At 39.5% G+C, this 19,676-nt stretch overlaps 1 protein-coding gene across 4 annotated transcripts in view; it reads right to left on the bottom strand.

Annotated features, from left to right (window-relative positions):
• NHSL2 (NHS like 2) overlaps positions 1 to 19,676 on the bottom strand; it is a 290,614-nt gene that overhangs the window by 132,505 nt on the left and 138,433 nt on the right. Inside the window, exon 1 of one of the 4 annotated variants that reach the window (XM_075184583.1) lies at positions 3,793 to 4,889. The exons of the other annotated variants lie outside the window; for them this stretch is intronic. Within the exon in view, the coding sequence (XP_075040684.1) occupies positions 3,793 to 3,856 (64 nt within the window). The 5' untranslated portion in view covers positions 3,857 to 4,889. Of the gene's footprint in view, positions 1 to 3,792; positions 4,890 to 19,676 lie in introns of those variants that run through there. 4 annotated transcript variants of the gene reach the window in all.

The following is a 19,676-nucleotide window of genomic DNA, read 5'->3' on the forward strand; positions in this document are numbered from 1 at the left end:
CTCTTCCCAGTCCTAGTTGTGGTACTATATTCCTCTGAGTTTTTGAGTTCTTGGCGGTATTGAGTCTCTGGTTGTAGGGTCAGGTCCTCCCTGTTCCCACATCCAGATTCCAGTCCATCAGGTCCAGATTACAGTCATTTATTCCAGTACGGAGTCCAGTCCAGCATTCCTCCTCCTATAGTCTGGTATACAGGAATAGAGGTATCCCTATGAGCAAGACACTCATCTGGCCTCCCAGTTTCCACTATATCTCTGCCACAGCTAGCCCCAAGGGTCGCGAAACAATCCCAGAAACCCTATTGCCGTGACACAGAGGACCTAGGACTGAGCCTTGTGGTACTCCAACTGATAAAGGAAGCGGAGTGGAGGTTTTTCCGGAGAAATTAACACTGAAAGAGCGATTAGATAGGTAGGAAGAGAACCAGGATAGGATAAGACCTAGAGATTGTAGTGTCTGTATGAGGAAAGAATGGTCAACAGTGTCGAATGCAGCAGAGAGATCCAGGAGAGTTACAAAAGAGTAATCACCTTTATTTTTAGCTGTGATCAGATCATTTACAACCTTGGTCAGTGCAGTCTCTGTGGAGTGTTGAGAGCGAAAGCCTTATTGAAGAGGATCCAATAGGATGATTGCAGAAAGGAAACGTATGAGGCGAGTGTAGGTAATTTGCTTGAGAAGTTTGGAGGGGCATGGGAGCTGGGCATAGAACAGATTCCGTATTGGTGAGTTGATGTTTTAAGGTCCCCTTACACACTACGATTCGGATTTTAGAGACCTATTAGATCGCAAATCACAATGTCAATCAAGACGGATGGTTTATGCAGAAAACACTGAACGACCGGGTTAATTCAGATATCAACATACACAAATATGTACCCTCAATGTACGGCCAGCTGTTAACATCCAGATAACAAAGAACAAATTGGCTTTGAGTAGACCTAATTGAAAGTTATTTACTACACACCATGTCTACATAAACTGGAGATGATTTTCACACTTCACTCTTTAATACTATAATAGGAAAACCTTTACTCTATCATTTTACATTCATGATTTATATCTAAAAAAATGTAATGTATTATGCACACTTAGGGCCTGATTCAGAGTGAGATGAACATCCATTTGGGTAGTGTATGATTGCGTTTTTTTGCACTGCGCATGCTTAGAAATTGAACATATGCGACTGCGGCTATTCAGACCTGGATGGGAAGGGGTGTTCTAATGTAGGCAATGTATAGTAACGGCGTGTTCCAGCAGTTGTGTATGGATTCACACTGGGACATAGTTGCAGATATGGCTGATAGAGCGTTTTTATTTACCTGTGCAGGTAAGTAGCGGATGATGATGATGATCAAACACCCAAACTAATGAACTACTTGCAATTGTTTTCTGTATGCATATCGGAAAGTTGTTCCTGCTGTATTAATTTAATTATTCAAGTTTAAAGGATGCTTCAAAGCAATTGCATTCGTAACATAAAATAAAAGTTTTTTGTACATGTTCGCAAGTTGGACGTAAGAGACTGGTGTCAAGCAGACACATCTGCCATTCATTTTAGACTCCACTTCAACTCTGCAAATGGCATATATACGCATACACACGCATGTGACTTTTTCAATAGTACTCTTACACTTCCTTTCCATTCTGAATCTGGCCCATAATGTGCAACAAAAAAACCTTTATTTTAGCACCCGTGTGCCTAGAATGTACACCATGCATACATCAAAGTGCATGCCAACGCATTACTCTTGGAAGATGTTTCCACAAACAAGAAATGCATCTGGCTATTCGTGTAAACCGCAAAAGTGTAAACGTCACATGAAGAGTGAAACTTCTTAGTATGGTAGAACCAGCGCTTTCATTAAAAAAAACTTACTTGGTGTGTGACTAATATGCATCATTAGAATGGCGGAGACAACTGGTTTGTCTTTATTGCATATGGCGATTTTGTGTGCTTCAAGCGTTACATTGAACAAAGTGTCCCTAGTAATGTATTTCACTGTCAAAGTGCAAAATGAAGATGCAAATTGAATCCCATTAAAATTTTAGGGCAAGACCTGATTTCCGCCAGCTCAGACCTGGTGTGAACATTGTGTCCTTTTGTGGAGTGGAAATGGCAAGGTCTAATCCCCTTTATACCATTTACATAAGTTTTCTATACAAATTTAAATCTAATTTTTTGAAAAACTGTTTGTTAGATCTTGTTTAGATATAAACATTTTGCTAGCAGCCCGCAAATGCCTGATATAGTGATTATTGAAAGATAATATGAGGAAAGAATAGTTCTCCAAGACAATGTCCTTTAATATGATACCTGGAGGTATAGTCACTAAACTGTGGGTTTGAAAAAGTCGAGATGTTGCCTATAGCAACCAACCAGATTCTAGCTGTCATTTTGTAGAATGTACTAAATAAATGATAGCTAGAATCTGATTGGTTGCTGCTATAGGCAGCATCTCACTTTTTCAAACCTGCAGTTTAGAAAATATGCCCCCATATTGTCTAATTGTGACTTTTTTCCATGGCAATACTAGATTTCCTAATACCTAGTATATTAAAAGTTCTAAAATTCCATTGAATTCAGGTGTCACTCTTCCTGATGTGTTAGGCAACTGACCACAATATCATACTTCACAACCTTTCAATTGACCAGAAAAACTTTTAAATTGATAAATAGAACCAGCATGCTTTTTATTACATGTGCATGTATATAAGACACAATTTAATTTCCATAGATAAAAAGACAACAAAACCACACCATCCACATATATTCGCAAAGTCGATGTAGTATATTGCATAAAATAACCAACTGAAAGTCTATTATATACAAGTCTATACATCAGGCACCAAATAGGGATAATTTGGAAGGTAAGAAGGACTGTCCTTTTAAACTAGAGGTATTTAGGAGGTTGTCAATATTAGTATGAAGGGTAGTTTTTTGTTTCCTTGTCTATAGAGAATAGCAGTATTCAATCTTAGCTGTATCGTTTCATACATAATCATATACGCTAGTTGATAATTAAAAAAATGTTCCTGTTCCTTTTTCAATAGGTTATAATATTCAGATTTTTTTGTGCTAGAAAATGGCTTGGATGTAAGATTAAATTGTCTATTGTCAGATCATACAACACATTTTGTTTGTCTTAGTTCTGATTTTGGAAATGTAAATATATTAACTCTAAATGTATTAATGTATTAATGACTTTATTCTATTTTATTTATTTTTATTTAATAAGGTTATGATAATTTATCCAAAATGTATGTTTGCTGTGGATAGACATGCAATGTAAGTTTGTTAAATAGGTCTTTTTTTTTATTTGTCACTTACACTTTTGTGTGCTTTCTTGTTGTGCATATGTTCTTCCTGTTGCTATATTTGGTTAGTGCTGATTGACTTGATAAAACATGCCTGCATGTTATATAAAGTAGAGGTTTGCAATTTAATGTGTCGGCAATGCAAATAAAGAGGTGTGATTAGGGTGGACCTCACATGCCAGAGGCGGAGCTTGGGTCACCAAAACATTTTTGATGTAGGCTTTGAATAGACTCTTATGATATGGATTTTGGGGAGGGAAGGGACATCTTGATAATGAATGGCATCTATAAATTATTGTGCTTATATTGGTGCCAATATTTCAAGTACCATATTTTCACACACATAACAGTATTTACAATCTCTTCCCACACAAGTGCATTAATCCCTTTCCTGTCAGTAACATCTTCGCAACATAATCAAATTGACTTCCAGATGTGGGTGTAGGGTGGGGATGGAACAAGATGGAGATTTGTACCTGTTGCCGGCTGCATTCTGTGATGCTTCTTGCTTCTCTGTTTGTGCGGTGAGTTCCCCATCATTCTGCAGCAGGAGCTTGTCCTCTCTCTTTCCTTCCCTCTTTTCTTCGCTCCCTTGCTCCCCCCTCCAGGTATTTACATCACCTCTGTCTGTCTGCAGGCTTCACCATCTCTCCCTCCCTCTCTAGCTCCCTCTCTGTCTATTTTCTACCCTCCAATCTTTTTTCCTTCTATCTCTTATTTCTCTCTGTCACGTACTTTTCCTTCCCTCCTTTTTTAACCCCCCAATATTATCGCTCGCTCTCTCTCACCCATTTTCTCTTTTTGCCTGTTTTTTCTCTTTTCTTCTTTTAACTATATATTTTATGTCATCCCAGTCCTCCCCCTCTACTGCCTTTTCTGTTTCCTTGCTATGTCCCCCATTAATTTTTATTCCTTTTCACATTTTTGCCCTCCTTGTGTTTTAACCCACCTGCCCTTTTTTATACACTTCTCCTGTTTCTCGCAACCTCTATTACTCCCACCTCCGTGTATCGTCTCTCTTCCTTTTTTAATGACTCCCTCTCCCTATTCTGGCCTTGCTATGCAGCGAACAACCAGTCAGCAATGGTCCATTCACACTCCCCTCCCTGTGTATCTGGTACCCTCTTATCTCACTGCCTTATTCTGTTCACATACGTCTCTGTGCTGACACCCCTCCTCACATCACCCCTGCATACAGCTCCCTCCCTCCTTCTCTCTGCTTCTCACTATCCCTCTCTTCTATTCAAACACCACACAAAGCAGCCAGCAATGTATATCCCTCCCTTGTCTTATGCTTCCCTATGTCCTTTTCTTTCACGTTCTGTCCCTTCTTTAGGTGTATCTCCTTTTCATTGTTACATTTGTCTCAGCAACTCATCTATTCCTCTATCCCATAATTCTTGTTTTATCGGTCTAGTCTTTTCTCTCTTCTTTCTCCATCTCTCTATCCATCGGTGAATGGCTCTGCTGCAGAGATGTGTCTTAATGATGCTGATGTGAGCACAGTCGGAAGATGCAGTCTGGTCCCTGCCTCTGTGCTCAATCTCCCCTCTGTATTATTTCCTATTCTTCCTTGTTTCCTCTACCTCTTTCTCCTCCCCTATGAGCTTAAAGGGTCAGTACTATGTATAAGGGAGCAACATTGTGCTGGTCACATAAATAAAAGTTCATTGCCACATAGCATCCATGTGACCAGATTTCTTTATTTTGCTTTTCAGGTTGAAGATTCAACTGCATTTGACAAACTGTGATATAGTAGCAGAGATATGTCATGCATTAAAAGGGGGAACAACAATTTCTGAACATCATAGACGTGTTCAGTGTATTAACCATTCACTAACTCTAGTAGCACGTATGTGTAGTCCATGCCAATGTCTAGGGAAAGTCATGAAATATTAGTGACATAGATAATGCTTGTACAGTGAGTGTTCAGAGTGTGTGCCTGGTACTTGGGAGAGGCAGCAAGGCAACAACTTATTTGGGCTCATATCCAGCACTAAACACACATAGCTTACTCTTGCTGATTTAATTTTCCTGTGGGATTCATTTCTGGCTGTCATAACACATGGAATAACAAAACAGCTGCACATCATAACTAAGTAGCCAAGTCATGTAACTGTGGGGTACTGTGCTTTAATGCAGGTTCTGAGCAAGCACCCCCTAATCCTACCAATTACCCCCCCCACACACACACTCACTTTTGAAAACCTCTCTCACACTCAACTCTTCCCTACTAATCTCTCCTACTGTAAAGTGTACTTTATGCAGTGCTTAGAATTAGTTGGACAGATAGGAGCATTTCAGATGTTAGCATTCCCCAGAAATCTAACAGGGCACCAGCTCTGAATTTGTGAAAGCTCTTTCATTATCATCATCATCATTTGACCATCCACTTTGTGCACACATCAAGGTCCCAGGAGCCAATCATATGATTCCTGGTATTGAAAATGGACTCTCAGACAGTCATATAGTCGTGGAACTAAAAAGGAAAAGACCGCACTAGGTTGTCCAATACACTTTCACTCAAATCACTGCACTAATAAGGCTTGGATAATAATAACTATCCACTTGTGGGAAGGGTGCACCCGATCATAAATATTGAAGTCATATAGTCATCAGCATCAACAGCAGATATTTATACAGCACCACTAATTCCGCAGCGCTGTACAGAGAACACACTCACATCAGTCCCTGCCCCATTGGAGCTTACAGTCTAAATTCTCTAACACAAACGGGTCAATTTGATAGCGGCCAATTACCTACCAGTATGTTTTTGGAGTGTGAGAGGAAACCAGATCGCCTGGAGGAAACCCACACAAACAGAGAGCATACAAACTCAACACATATAAGGCCATGAAGTATGGTGAGACTATGATCCGGCTGCCCATACATTTTAGCTACCCTGTCCCTGGGTTTGTGTGGTCTGTTCAGACAACTGGTCCATGGTAATACCCTTATTGTTTTGCTGTGAAAATTGTTAAAAGTTAACATTGTCCAGTGCCAAGCAGTCTCTCTGACTGTCCAGGCATAGCAACAAGTGGTGTCAATACTTGTAACCGCTGTTGATGTGTCTTAAGAAGAAATGCTGCAACACTGCTCAAAATTAAATTTGGTTTCATTGTGATTTTTCATTGAATGGAAGCATCACAAACTGTACAACTATAATGCTCTCCGTAATGTAGAGAGATCACTAGAATGCTCTCTGCAATGTAGAGAGATTATTAGAATGCCCCCTGTAATGTAAGATCACTATAATATTATTATTTTTTGGATGGGGTTACCACTCACTACTACCCTACTACCAGCACCCGTGGTTATCGTCTAGCTTGCTTTCCCTTCCTACCATACTATTTTTGAAACCTATCCTTCAAAAGGTATAAAAATAAGTGGACATAACTTGAGGATGGCATTTAACTGTTCAAATGGGTGGGTCAAAATGTACAATGACGCTGTGTCATCACACACCTGACCACTGAGTGTTCATTGAGTGTAATCACATCATATCCCCATCCACCTTGTGGGAGAATTGCGTCCTGTCCCTTTTCCAGGAGTTCAGAAGGGGAGGGCTCTCCCTCTGTCGACAGTTCCCTTGACCTTAGAGTAGTAAACTATGTGTTACTTTAGCGAGTGACCATCATCAAAGTGGTGTGGAGAACTATAGATGTATATATCACCTGTAACTCGTTGCTTAGCCCTATGAGAGCTTGATTTTGGACCATCGGATCTCTGTAGTTGGTTTCAGTACCCCCTCGCTTTTTCCTCCCCTTTCCCTGAAAATCATACATACATACTACATATATATCATGCTAACATACTTCCCCACCAGACATACTCACAGATAATCTTGTATAATCTTAACTTATGTGCTTTTTTTTACAGAAGAGAGAGTGAATAAAGAAAAATATTGTATGTTGTATGTTTTTGGTACTTCATACCTGTACATTGATTTAGCTCTATTGCCATTACTTCGCACATCTACTTTGGCTGTGACTCTGCACATTATTCTTCGTCATCATTGCCCACAGTTTTCGCCAGTGGCATAGTAATAGGGGCAGCAATGGTCACAACTGCAAGCGGGCCCTAAAAAAGCATCTTTACTGCCTGTCTAAGAAAGTCGAAGCACCAAACACCACTGGCACTTGGGCACTTCTTCTCTACCTTGACTGCTGTAAAGTAAGGGAGTAGCAGCCTGTGGACACAGTTTCCGTGGGGGGGAGGCTTACTTGTCCTACATAACTATGTGCCAGTCCTCTGCAGAGAAGTAAGCATCTCTGACAATAGAGATTATGAACAGAGAGACACAACACAATGAGTAACTCTACTATCAGAGATACTCATATCTCTACATGTATCTAAAACATCAGCACAATCATGCAAAGGTTCAAAATGGCACATGGTAATTAGGAGGGATTCCAGTAGTTTGGGTGAGCTCTATCTGTGCAAAGAATGTTTGTCTCTGTGCAAATATGACTGTCTGTGTTCAAAGGGGGTTTGGTGAGTCTGTGCAACAGGGGTATGGTGAGTTTGTGCAGAGAGCGTTTGGTGAATCTATGCAAAAGGAGTGTAGTGAATCTGTGCAAAGAGAGTGTGTGATGTCTCTATGCAATGGAGGTGTGGAAAGACTGTGCAAAAGGGTAGAGTCTCTTTGCAAAACTGTTTTTGTGCAAAAGTTATGGCTAATGGCTGATTATCAAAAGCTTGCAGAACTAGGTGGAGAGGTCTTCATCTATAGCAGCTGCCTTTCCCGCAGAGCATGTTACGATCATAGGTACTCAGATGCCCCCAGGTCTTAAACTCAGCATAGTGTAGGCTTATGAATATCACTGAAGTTAGGGATAGGAGGTGTTGACAGGGGATAAGAGTGGTCAGGAATAAGCTGGGGTCAAAGGACAGAAGCAGGCAGTGAGGTCAGGTTCAGGCAAGGGTCAGGGCCGGCAGAAAAAAAGGATATCCAAGGAACAAGCAAAAGGTCAGGGCCACCAGCAAAGAATCGCAGTCCAGGAAACAAGTCAAAGGTCATACACAAAAAATCATTACAGGACCACGCACAGCGCACAGGAGAAGGTTAGCATCCAGGAACTGAACAATATATGCCTTAAATACATAGAGGGACCTGTCACGAACAGCACTCACCTGAGTCTGCGTGATGCTTATGTGGCACATGGTTAACCAAACAACAACCACCTGGTCTGTCTAAAATTATTAAATCCTTCCCTATGCCACACACTAGCTTTGTGATACTAATTACCACCACCAAGGTTTTTCGGACAAGAGCTGACACTCTTATTTAGGAAGCCTTCGGTTCTCCCTAGCATTAATCTAGCACAATTTACTTTAATCAGAGTTCACATAAACTACAAGGTTTGCACAGTTTCAATTAGGTAGTGTCTGGACCAAACTGTCGCGTGAATTCGTAAGACCACAGAGACTAGAACTTATTAAGTGTAATTTAATATGGAAAATACATCCACAATGCTTAAGATAAAAAGATAATGAAATACATACAAATATAGTGCAATTGTTTCTTATAAAATAAATGGGATGAAAGTACAGAGCATTACTTACAAATAATAATCCGTATGCCTGGGGCAGGCAGGAAAGATGGACAGTCCTTCATTTAGATTGATTCCCCAAGAAGCTGACACTTTGTCCCTCCAGACACAGGTTTTTAAGCAAACTCAAATGGGACGGCATTCACAGGGGCAGCGTGAATGCTAATGTGGGGGCGGAAATGTCCCCTGGGTGTTACCTCAGGTTTGGTCAAACTATTCCTAAGTTTTGACCTGTTGGTAATTCTTCCCAGATATATCTCAGAGAAATAACACCCCCCTCAATAAACCGGTCACATTCTCCCGCACGTTTAAATACCAAACATAATGGAATTACAACAATATCGAATCTCATCCTGAAATACATGTGCCTATGGCTGTTCCCTGTGTAGTTGGTATCTATCTTTCAAGACCCTTGTGTGGTTTTGGCCCCTCAGTACAGAGTGGCATCCAGATTTCCCAAAATATGAAGAATGAATTAATTTCCATTCAAGTTCACATTTCTATATACCTGTATAGGCTTTCACATGCTGCCTACCCAGGATCTCCAGCTGTGATTAGCACCACAAGGTCTATTCAAGTTTCTAAAGCGAACATCCTGGAAGCTGCTAAAATTGGCAGGCTTATCTCCTCACACTGGGATGTAAAAAGCCATCAAACACAATTACATCAGACTCTGCGTCTTTAACTGTTACACTAACTTATCAATGGATTCATTTGATACAACATATTTACACTGCAGTTATGAATTTTCCCTTAGAAATAACTGCAGGCTCTCTATGTTCACGACAGGACCAATCAAAATAAAGGAGGCACAGCAGACTAAATCAGCCTCAGGAGGCTAATTAATTAATTGAGGGAGGTTGCGCACGTGTCCAGCTGCCCCTCACACCAGGACGTGACGATTCAGCAGCAGAGCGTTCCGGCCGTTGCCTTAGCCGAAAGTGATATCCCGGTCGTCATGGAGATGGCCTGGACACAGCCAGCCTGAAACAGTGAGTCGCGGCGGCTAGAGGCACCACCGCAGCTCGTAACAAAAAGGTGGTGTCTCTGTTCAATTCAGCTTCCGTCGTCCAATATAAATAAGTCAGACTGAGGCTACATTATATACTGGGCAATGGAGTGGATGCAGGCGAGTTAGGAAGAGCCCAGCTCATACTTTCCAACAGGGCCTCTAGCGACATCACTGATTTGCACAAGTTGTAAATACAATGCTCCCTCTATACCACAAGCTTAAAGCAAAAATAAGATTCAGTTCTTATCTTCTGACCTCACCATCATCGAGGGTGATTTCACTCTCCCCATTGATTATCCACAGTCTCCTTGATCCTACAAAGTACACTTTCTAACCTCCTCTTTCTGCCTCTCCCAGTGCAATTGACTCTATTCATTGGGATGACCACTCTCTTGATCTTGTTGTCTCCAGATATTCAGTTTCTAAATTTCTTTAAAACATATTTCCTTCTCTTGGATCATCACCTCTCCTCCATTAATTTAACTTCTCTGCTGTCGCCTCTACCAGACCTCCTCCCAGAAATCTCGGTTCTATTAACAATCAACAACTTTCCACCTTTCTGCTACAACTTCTACATTCTCATTTCCTGATACGGCAGTTATTCTTCAGACTCCGCTTTGACCTCAATGTCACCTGTGACACACTAAAGTTTTACAATGACTTCAAAAAAATTCTTGCAAAGTAGAAACAACTTTGGGGAAAGTCTTGTACTTCTAATAACTTCCTCACATATACTGCTATCTACTACTCCTATTCAAATGCTCTGGACAAACATACAGGACCAATAGGCCCTACCTCATTTATCATCTTCCTATTGTCCTAGATTATAAGCTTGCAAGCAGGCCCCGCTTACCTTTTGTCTGTCTCTTAATACCCAGTCTAATTTTATTCTCTTTCGATACTCAAACAATTCTCTGACCTTCAGACATATATTGCTGTGTGACTGGATCATTTAGTCCACTAAGCACATTTTACCCTTTCAATCTGGCTTAATCAATACGATATATGGGGCACTTAAACTCATGTATCAAATACCTACCGTCCTATATACAGGCCTTGACCAAGTGGCTCCAGCTACTCTCCACAATCTGCGTAAATCTCATTGTCAGACATAGCACATTAAAGTATCAGGATGCCTTCAAGAACATTTCTTGCAAGTAGAACGACATTGGTGAAAGTCTCGTACTTATTACTGTGTATGTTTCCAATTGTAAAGCACTATGGAATATGCTGGCAATGTATAAATAAATGTTAAAAAATAAATAACTGTGTGACTAATTGAATTAATACATTTATTGCACATTTGTGCAGAGACTATATCTGGTGGAAGAAAGTGTTTAAGGGAGCTCTACAAACCTGTATAATTCATATGTGTAGCAACCTAACACTAATCTAGATGTTCTCTTCCTTTTTACAAACAGCTAACAGGCTCCACAGAAGAAACTCTGCTAGGGTCAGGGATGTTGTCACTGTCACGGACAGAGGTGAAAAGACTTCACACAATTCTTGATTGTGAGAATATATATTTTTGATATAGTTTTGTAAGAAGTAAAGTAACATATCTAATACATCTAACGATATAACTACAATTGTATGGCAAATGGGTTTATGTTTATTATCTGTCCAGAAATTGCTGGAAAGAAATCTGGAATTAGGCCTAATTTTCCTATGCCCACTAATTTAAAGAATAAAGCCTCCACAGTGGCAATACTGTTACACAGTCACCTGTACCTAAAACACCATCTACATAGTGTTGTAATCTCCTAGCTCTAAAAGCATATAAGCCTCTCACCAAGCCCATTCTCCCTATGGTTATCAGCAACATTGAAATGAAACTACAAACAGTCATTAGTTTTATTTCTAAAGTCAAATGCAGAACATAATCGGATAGGCATCTTGAGCAATGTATGCTACAGCCCTTTCAATTCATTACTGGTAAGGTATATGCGACATCTGAAGCCTCCCTCGCATGAAATCTTTATCTTAGTTGGCAAGAGTGTGGGTTTCATTTGTGTATGTTATTCAATGGGTCAGAGAGTGTTTGTGACATGGTGATGACAAAGACGTGTAGAAAGAAAAGGTGCTGTAATTTTGTACATTAAAATAGCACCTGAAATACTTTAAAGGTGCAAAAAAACTTGAGGCAGAACGCTCTGGGTTCAGTGCAGGGTTTGGTGAAAGACCCAGAAAGAGAGTCGACTGATGTCATCTAGGTGTAATCTGTGCATTCTATTCTGCTAGAGAACAAGATGGGGAAATGGCCTACTACTGAAATCTGTATAGCTATCCAGAGCTGATTCAAGCCTGTAAGTGTCTAGAGAGCAGTGGGAGAATCAGCTGTGGAGCATCTGTCCCTGGGTTATAATAGCAATATCAATCTTGTCAAACTCATGCCATCTGTTGGTGAAAGGGAAAGAAAAACCATCTGCTCCTGTCAAACCCCAGTTTAAGCCATCTCATTCTGTCCCTACTACCCCCGACCCATTTTGCAGTAGAATCAGTAGGGGTCTATTTTCTCTATCCCGTACACCTTACATCTCCACAAGTCAGAAAACTGCCAGGAAGGGACAAAAGACACTATTAAGGTTAGATTTACTAAAAACCGGGTTTGAAATTGCTGCACATTACGTCAAATTTCCAGCAACTCAGTGCTTAAAACCGCACCATATAGTACTATAGGGAGGTTTGAGGCTGGAATAAGCGATGTGTGGAGATTTTAAAACTCATTTATAATTAACTTATGGGGGGTCACTTTTTTTTCAGTTATATTAAGGATGAAATAATAAAATCCCATCTAGTCACAAGTTCCAAAAATTGCACAAATTGTGAGGTAAACTAAAGTCTTTGCAAACCCTGTATCTAACCCACTATTCACATGATAGTCAGTAAAGTTGAAACTAAGCTATAAATAAGTGACTAAAGCTCCATTTATTTCCACACTTCACCATCTGCTGCTGAACACTATCTAATAGGCATCCTGACAACTGCCTGATTGAAAGCCCATAAGAGGGAAGGTTGTGCACATTGGCTATCTTACCTAAATGTCACAAGTGAATATTGGGTATTAAAATGCTTGATCAGCAGTGGATTGATAGTTAGAGATCTGTAATTTCAGCAGATGTCAAAAATTACTTTGGATATATATTACCCCAAACATATTTCCATAAAATGGATTGAACTTTCTCATATAGGTTTAAAAATTGCATATTACAGAGGGGACCTTTTTGTGTTATTTGAAACTAAGAAAATGTGGAGGATAGTCTCTCCATTATGGCATGATCTCCTAGGTTTCTGTTCTTCTATGCTAAGAGGGAGTTAATGCTGACTTGAAGGAAGAATGCCACTGCCTCATAGCCATTGGCTGACAGTGGTAAAGAAGGTCATGCCATTATATTGATACATTTACCTAACTGATGGTGGCCAGTTAACAACTATGTAATATTGTCTATGTGGTTTGAGTAACTCAGCTTACAGTAGTTTGGGTTCCCATTGGTTTGAAGACCAGTATAACTGGGAACTCTAATCTCAGCATCTTCAGTTAACTTGTTCTGGCACTCCACTACTATTGTATATTTATATATATTTCTACGTGAAAGACTTAGGTCATGTGATGGGTTCAACATAATGTAAATTTTCTGAATAAATGCAAGTATTCATCAGTGTGAACTGAAAATATTGATATATTGCTTTAGTGTAATTATGTGGTATCCATAGATTTTGATACTGAAACGCCATACAGTGACAAAATGATCATTTAAAATAACTGAATACTGTGTCTATTGAACAATGAATATTTTAGACTTAAGAATTTCCCTTAATGTCAACAGATGGAGATCTACAAATCATACTAAGTACTTTCCAGAATAATTACTCTTGAAAGCATGTAAACATGTTTCATAAAAAAAGCAGCTTAACCTAGGGTTCTGTATGTGAAAGGGGCTGTCTCTTGGGTCTATGAATGGAATATTATGATTTACTTTGAAAGAAGATGTCACTACCATACTTGGGGGTATATTTACTAAACTGCGGATTTGAAAAAGTAGAGATGTTGCCTATAGCAGCCAATCAGATTCTAGCTGTCATTTTGTAAAGTGCACTAAATAAATTAAAGCTAGAATCTGATTGGTTGCTATAGGCAACATCTCCACTTTTTCAAACCCGCAGTTTAGTAAATATACCCCTTGGTCATATACCATTTTCTCGATATGTAAGGATTTCTTAATGTTTTCTTACATATATTGTTGTTTTGTAAGAGCTTTAGTTTATTTTTACATGGTAGATAAAAAAGATGGGCAGATTTTGTCAGAGACTTCAATGCGTGGTTTACAAAATCTGATATGTATTTGTGGTTCAATAAATGCTTGTAAATACAAAAAAAAAATGTTTTAACTACCTAAAACAACATGCACAGGACCGTATAAAACTATATATATATATATATATATATATATATATATATATTAGAGATGGGCAAGCCCACCCGAATTTGTTTCCATGCGCGAGTTCGGGCATGGAAACGAGGCAAAACGTCATCATTGTCTCGACGGATCTCGCAAGATTTTGATTCTTTAAATAACGCCCGAAACGGAGCTCCGTCGCCATTTCACCGAGAGACAGAGAAGGGATAGCAGCATCTTTGATAGGGTCTAGTGTAGTTAGGCAGGGTTAGTATAGTGATAGTCTCAAGTCACATTGCCAGTGCCAGAGCTCACCCACAATTAGGAAAGGTGTCAGTGGGCTTTGTTTAATAGGCTGGTATTGTGGTTTCCAGTCTCCATTCACAGTGTACTGTTGCAGAGCTCAGCCAGAATTAGGAGAGGTGGCACAGGGCTTTGCTTTGTAGTTCAATAGGCTGTTATTGTTCTTTCCAGTCTCCACTCACAGTACACTATGCCAGAGCTCGCCCACAATTAGGAGAGTTGGCATTTTGCATTTTCTTTATAAAAATTTAATAGCCTACTATTGTTCTTTACAGTCAAATTGAATTGTGCCTCAATTCACCCACAATTAGGAGAGGTGGCATTTTGCATTTTCTTCATAAAAAATTGATAGGCTACTATTGTTCTTTACAGTCAAATTATATTGTGCCACAATTCATGCACAATTAGGATAGTTGGCATTTTGCATTTTCTTAATAAAAATTGAATAGGCTGGTACTGTTCTTTACACTCACAGTGTACTTTGCCAGAGCTCACCCACAAGTAGGAGAGTCGGCATTTTGCATTTTCTTTATAAAAATTGAATAGGCTGGTATTGTTCTTTACACTGAAATTGTATTGTTCCACAACTCAGCCACAGTTCGGATAGGTGGCATTTTGCACTTTTTTAATAAAATTTTAATAGGCTAACATTGTTCTTTACACTCAAATTGTTCTGTGCCAGAACTATGGATTCCCATCAGTCCCCAGAAAACCAGGAGCACCAAGCACCAGTCAAGATGATGATAATAATAATCCCTCTACCTCTACATTATCTGCTAAAGCCTTTCTTAAAGTGCATAGTGTTTGTAAGTCAGGGAAACAAAAATGTAAAAAAACACCTTTTACCTCAGTAAAGAAAAAATCACCTTTACTCAAGGCCAAGTTAAGTGGCGGAATTTTTTTTTTACCAACATGCCATTCTACACACGCAGTAACAAGGAAAGATTCAGGCCTTCAACTTACTTTAGGAAGGCTAGTTCTGCAAATTTACTTCAGACATCTTCTTGTAAAGTCAGTGATGACAATGGAAGACCTTGTCATTGTGACTACAAAAGTGGTGCCCACATACTTCCAAGTGTAAAAGCAGAGCAGGAAGAAAGTAGCAAGGTCTTACAAGAAAATGTTGGTTCTGATCCAGATATGACACAAATACCTGAGGAGAGTCTTGACCTTTTTGATACAGTACTCTCAAAGAAGCCCCCTGTCAGCATATGTTCTGATGTGTGCATGGGCAGGCCTAGTGTAGCCGGTGATACCCAAATTGAGGATGCTATTTTGGAATTGCAAGAGGATGAGGAGGATATTTCTGTAGCTGATGACGGCGCTAATGAGGATGTTGATGACGATGATGTTGTTTCTGTAAGTTCTGTACCGGTGGAAGCAGTTGTTGACAGTGATAGCAAGAAGCCCATTGTCATGCCTTAGCAGAAGACAAAAAAATTCACCTCTTATGTCTGGAATTATTTTTACCAAAATCCTGACAACAGCTGCGTAGCCATATGTAGCGTTTGTAAATCCACAGTCAGTCGAGGTAGGGACATAAACCATTTAGGATCCTCATCCATGTTATGCCATTTGAAGTGAGTTCATGGGAAGCTTTTGGGAAAATCCGAAACTTATTCCCACAAAATAACAACAAGCAGTCCAGCATCAGCTAGCTCCCTGCTCTCATCTAGATCACGGGCCCCTGCAATCGACACCGACAACACCATCCTCATCAATATCCTCATTAGCGATCGGAGTTAGTCCTGCATCCAAGCCGCTTAGGCTACATGACTCCTCCCCATACAAGGATTCCTGCAAAGATTTTGTGACCGTTAGGCCTACTGCTGCTGCTGCTGGTCTTGCTGCTGGGGGTGAATCTTCCTCCCATAAACAGCCCAAGAAGCAGACTACTAGTACTTTACAACAATTAACTATGAAACAATCTTTTGCTAGATGAAGCAAGTATGGCAGCAGTCACCCAGTCACAAAGCGGATCACAGATGCCATGGCGACTATGCTAGTGTTAGATCTGCATCCAATATCCACTATTATCGCAGCTGGTTTTTCACAGTTAATTGAGGTCTTGTGTCCCCGTTACCAAATTCCATTGCGATAACATTTTTCGAGAAAAACTATTCCTCAACTGTACCAGAACGTTCATAAAAATGTAATAATTGGGCTTCAAAATGCCATTCTACTCACTGTATACTTAATCACAGATATGTGGACAAGTGGAAGTGGGCAAACAACAGATTATATGACTGTGACAGCCCACTGGGTTGGTGATTTGCCTTCACAAGCAGGAACAGCAGCAGCATGTACACCACTACATAACATTTCTCACAGGCAGGCTACTCTTTGTATCACCGGCTTCACTAACAGGCATACAGCTGATAATTTGTTAAGAAAACTAAGGTATGTCATTGATACATGGCTTATACCACTTGGACTCTCCCCAGGATATGTCATTTCTGATAACACCACCAATATTGTGCGAGCATTACAGCTGGGTGAATTCCATCACATTCCCTGTTTTGCTCACACAATAAACTTGGTGGTGCAGAGATTCTTGAAAAATAACCGTGAGGTGCAGGAGATGCTTTTGGTGGCCCGTAAAATTTCAGGACATGTCCGGCATTCTGCCACAGCATGTAGGAGATTGCAGCAGCTACAAGAACAATTTAATTTGCCCTGCCACCAACTTAAGCAAGAGGTGATAACAAGGTGGAATTCCACCCTGTACATGCTTCAGAGGATGGAGGAACAGCGCAAAACCATACAAGTTTATTGCACAAGTCATGACATTGGGAAAGGAGGGGGAATGTATTTCAGTCTTGCACAGTGGAGAATACTTTCTATGTTGTTCAAGGGGCTGAAACCATTTGAAGTTGTGACATGTGAAGTGAGTTCAGACACTGCTAGCTTGAGCCAAGTCAATCCCTCAATTCGACTTTTGGAAAAGCAGCTTGACAAACTGAAGGAGGAGATGAAAGAAAGCAATTCTGCAAAGTATGTTGGCCTTGTAGATCATGTACTTAATTCGCTTCGCCATGATCCAAGAGTTAATAAAATCTTGAAGTCGGATCACTATGTTTTGGCGACTGTGCTTGATCCTAGGTTTAAGACCTACATAGATTCTTTGCTTCCAACTGACCAAGACCTGAAGAGATGCCAGGAGCTCCTGGTCAGCAAGTTCACTGCTCAAGTGGTCCATGGCTTGATGGCGTCTCCTCCATCAGTTTTTCAGGCAGCTGCTGCTCGTAAGAAATTGCACTTTCTAAAGAGAAGCAGGGATAACACAGGTGGAAGCCCACAACAGTTTGACATCTGGTCTGGTTTGAAAGAATGTAGAAAAAAAAGTGTGTCCTCAGCCATAACTCCATCCGATCCTACTATTACCATGCAAAGGATGGTGGAGGATTATTTTCAAGAGTTCATTGAAATCGACATGTTAGACAGTCCCTTTCCATACTGGGAGGAAAATCAAGCAATTTAGAAACCCATGTACAAACTCGCTTTGCAATGCCTAAGCTGCCCATCCTCCAGTGTGTACTCAGAAAGAGTTTTCAGCACAGCCGGGAACCTTGTCAGTGATCGACGTAGGAGGTTACTTCCTAAAAATGTGGAAAAGATGATGTTCATAAAAATGAACTGCATCTTCCACGAGGAAGGCCTTTACTGGCAAATACATCCAAGTACTGACACTTCTGTAATGGTGGATTCCAGCGGAGATGAATTAATAGTCTGTGATGATGATGTACACACTGATGAGGGTGAGAATGATGCTGAAGTTGATGACGACAATATCTTGACAGTGTAGAATTCATTTGACAGGACTGTTGGTCTAACCTGCCTTTAGGGCATTGATAGCTGGTTTAGTGGGGGCCCAAACAAACCAAGCACTTCAGCCACAAAAGTGGCAGCCCTTGTTGCTGAAGTGCTTGGTTTGTTAAAGTGTGCATGTCCTTTGTAAGATCCAACATATGGGTGGGTGGGAGGCCACAAGGATAATTCCATCTTTTATTACTTTTCTATTGTGAGTTTTTGACACTGGTGTGTGGCAATGTTTTCTAGATGTGATATAAACTGCAGTGTTTTTGTGTTGTTGCTCTGTCGCTTAACATCCAGCCAGCTGGCTGCAGTATTTGGCTGAAAGTGTATGAAAAGCATATTGTGACCTGTGAGATGTTAAAAAATAAATGGAAATGACTGGAAATTAGTGTTAATGAGGTTAATACTAATGTAGGTACAAAATAATACCAAAATTATGTGATTTTAGCCCAAAAAATTAAATTTTGTAAAAAATAGCAAAACCAAAACACGCAAGGGCGGTTTCGGCAAAACCAAAACCCGAAGGTAATCCAGATCCAAAACCAAAACCAAAACATGGGGGTCAGTGAGCATCTCCTATATATATATATATAAATATATATATATGTATATATATATATATATATATATATATATATATATATATATATATATATATAAATATATATATATATATATATATATATATATATATATATACATATATATATATATATATATATATATATATATATATATATATATATATATATGTATATATATATATATATATATATATATATATATATATATATATGTATATATATATACACACACACACACACACACACACAAGAAATAACACAGTTTTATCTATTTTAACCCCCTTCACGGCTCAACAAGTCTTTTTGTTATAAAGAAAAAAAACACGTATTTGGCTGATTCATGTCTGAACACAACTTGCACGTAAGTTGAGCTTTTAAAATGATCATGCAATTTGAGCGTAATTCAGTCCATGTTCAAATCCAAGGTTATCGCAATCTTTTCGATTTGAATCTTGGTGGAAGTAAGCTCTGCCCAAACAGTACTTGCCGTTGATAGAGAAACAGAACAGACTGCAGTATATGGACTTGTGTAAGTACAATTAACGGTCACATCACAAGAAATAAAACTTTTATTAGAGCATAAAATAAAACAACAACTCTTAACAGTATAATCGTTTCTTTAAATATTTATTTTCAAATATAATGTTCAAATGTAATGTATAATTGCTATTTTGTTTTACATTATTTACATAAATA

Source organism: Mixophyes fleayi, chromosome 9 (assembly GCF_038048845.1).
Source record: "Mixophyes fleayi isolate aMixFle1 chromosome 9, aMixFle1.hap1, whole genome shotgun sequence".
NCBI classification, from domain to species: domain Eukaryota; kingdom Metazoa; phylum Chordata; class Amphibia; order Anura; family Limnodynastidae; genus Mixophyes; species Mixophyes fleayi.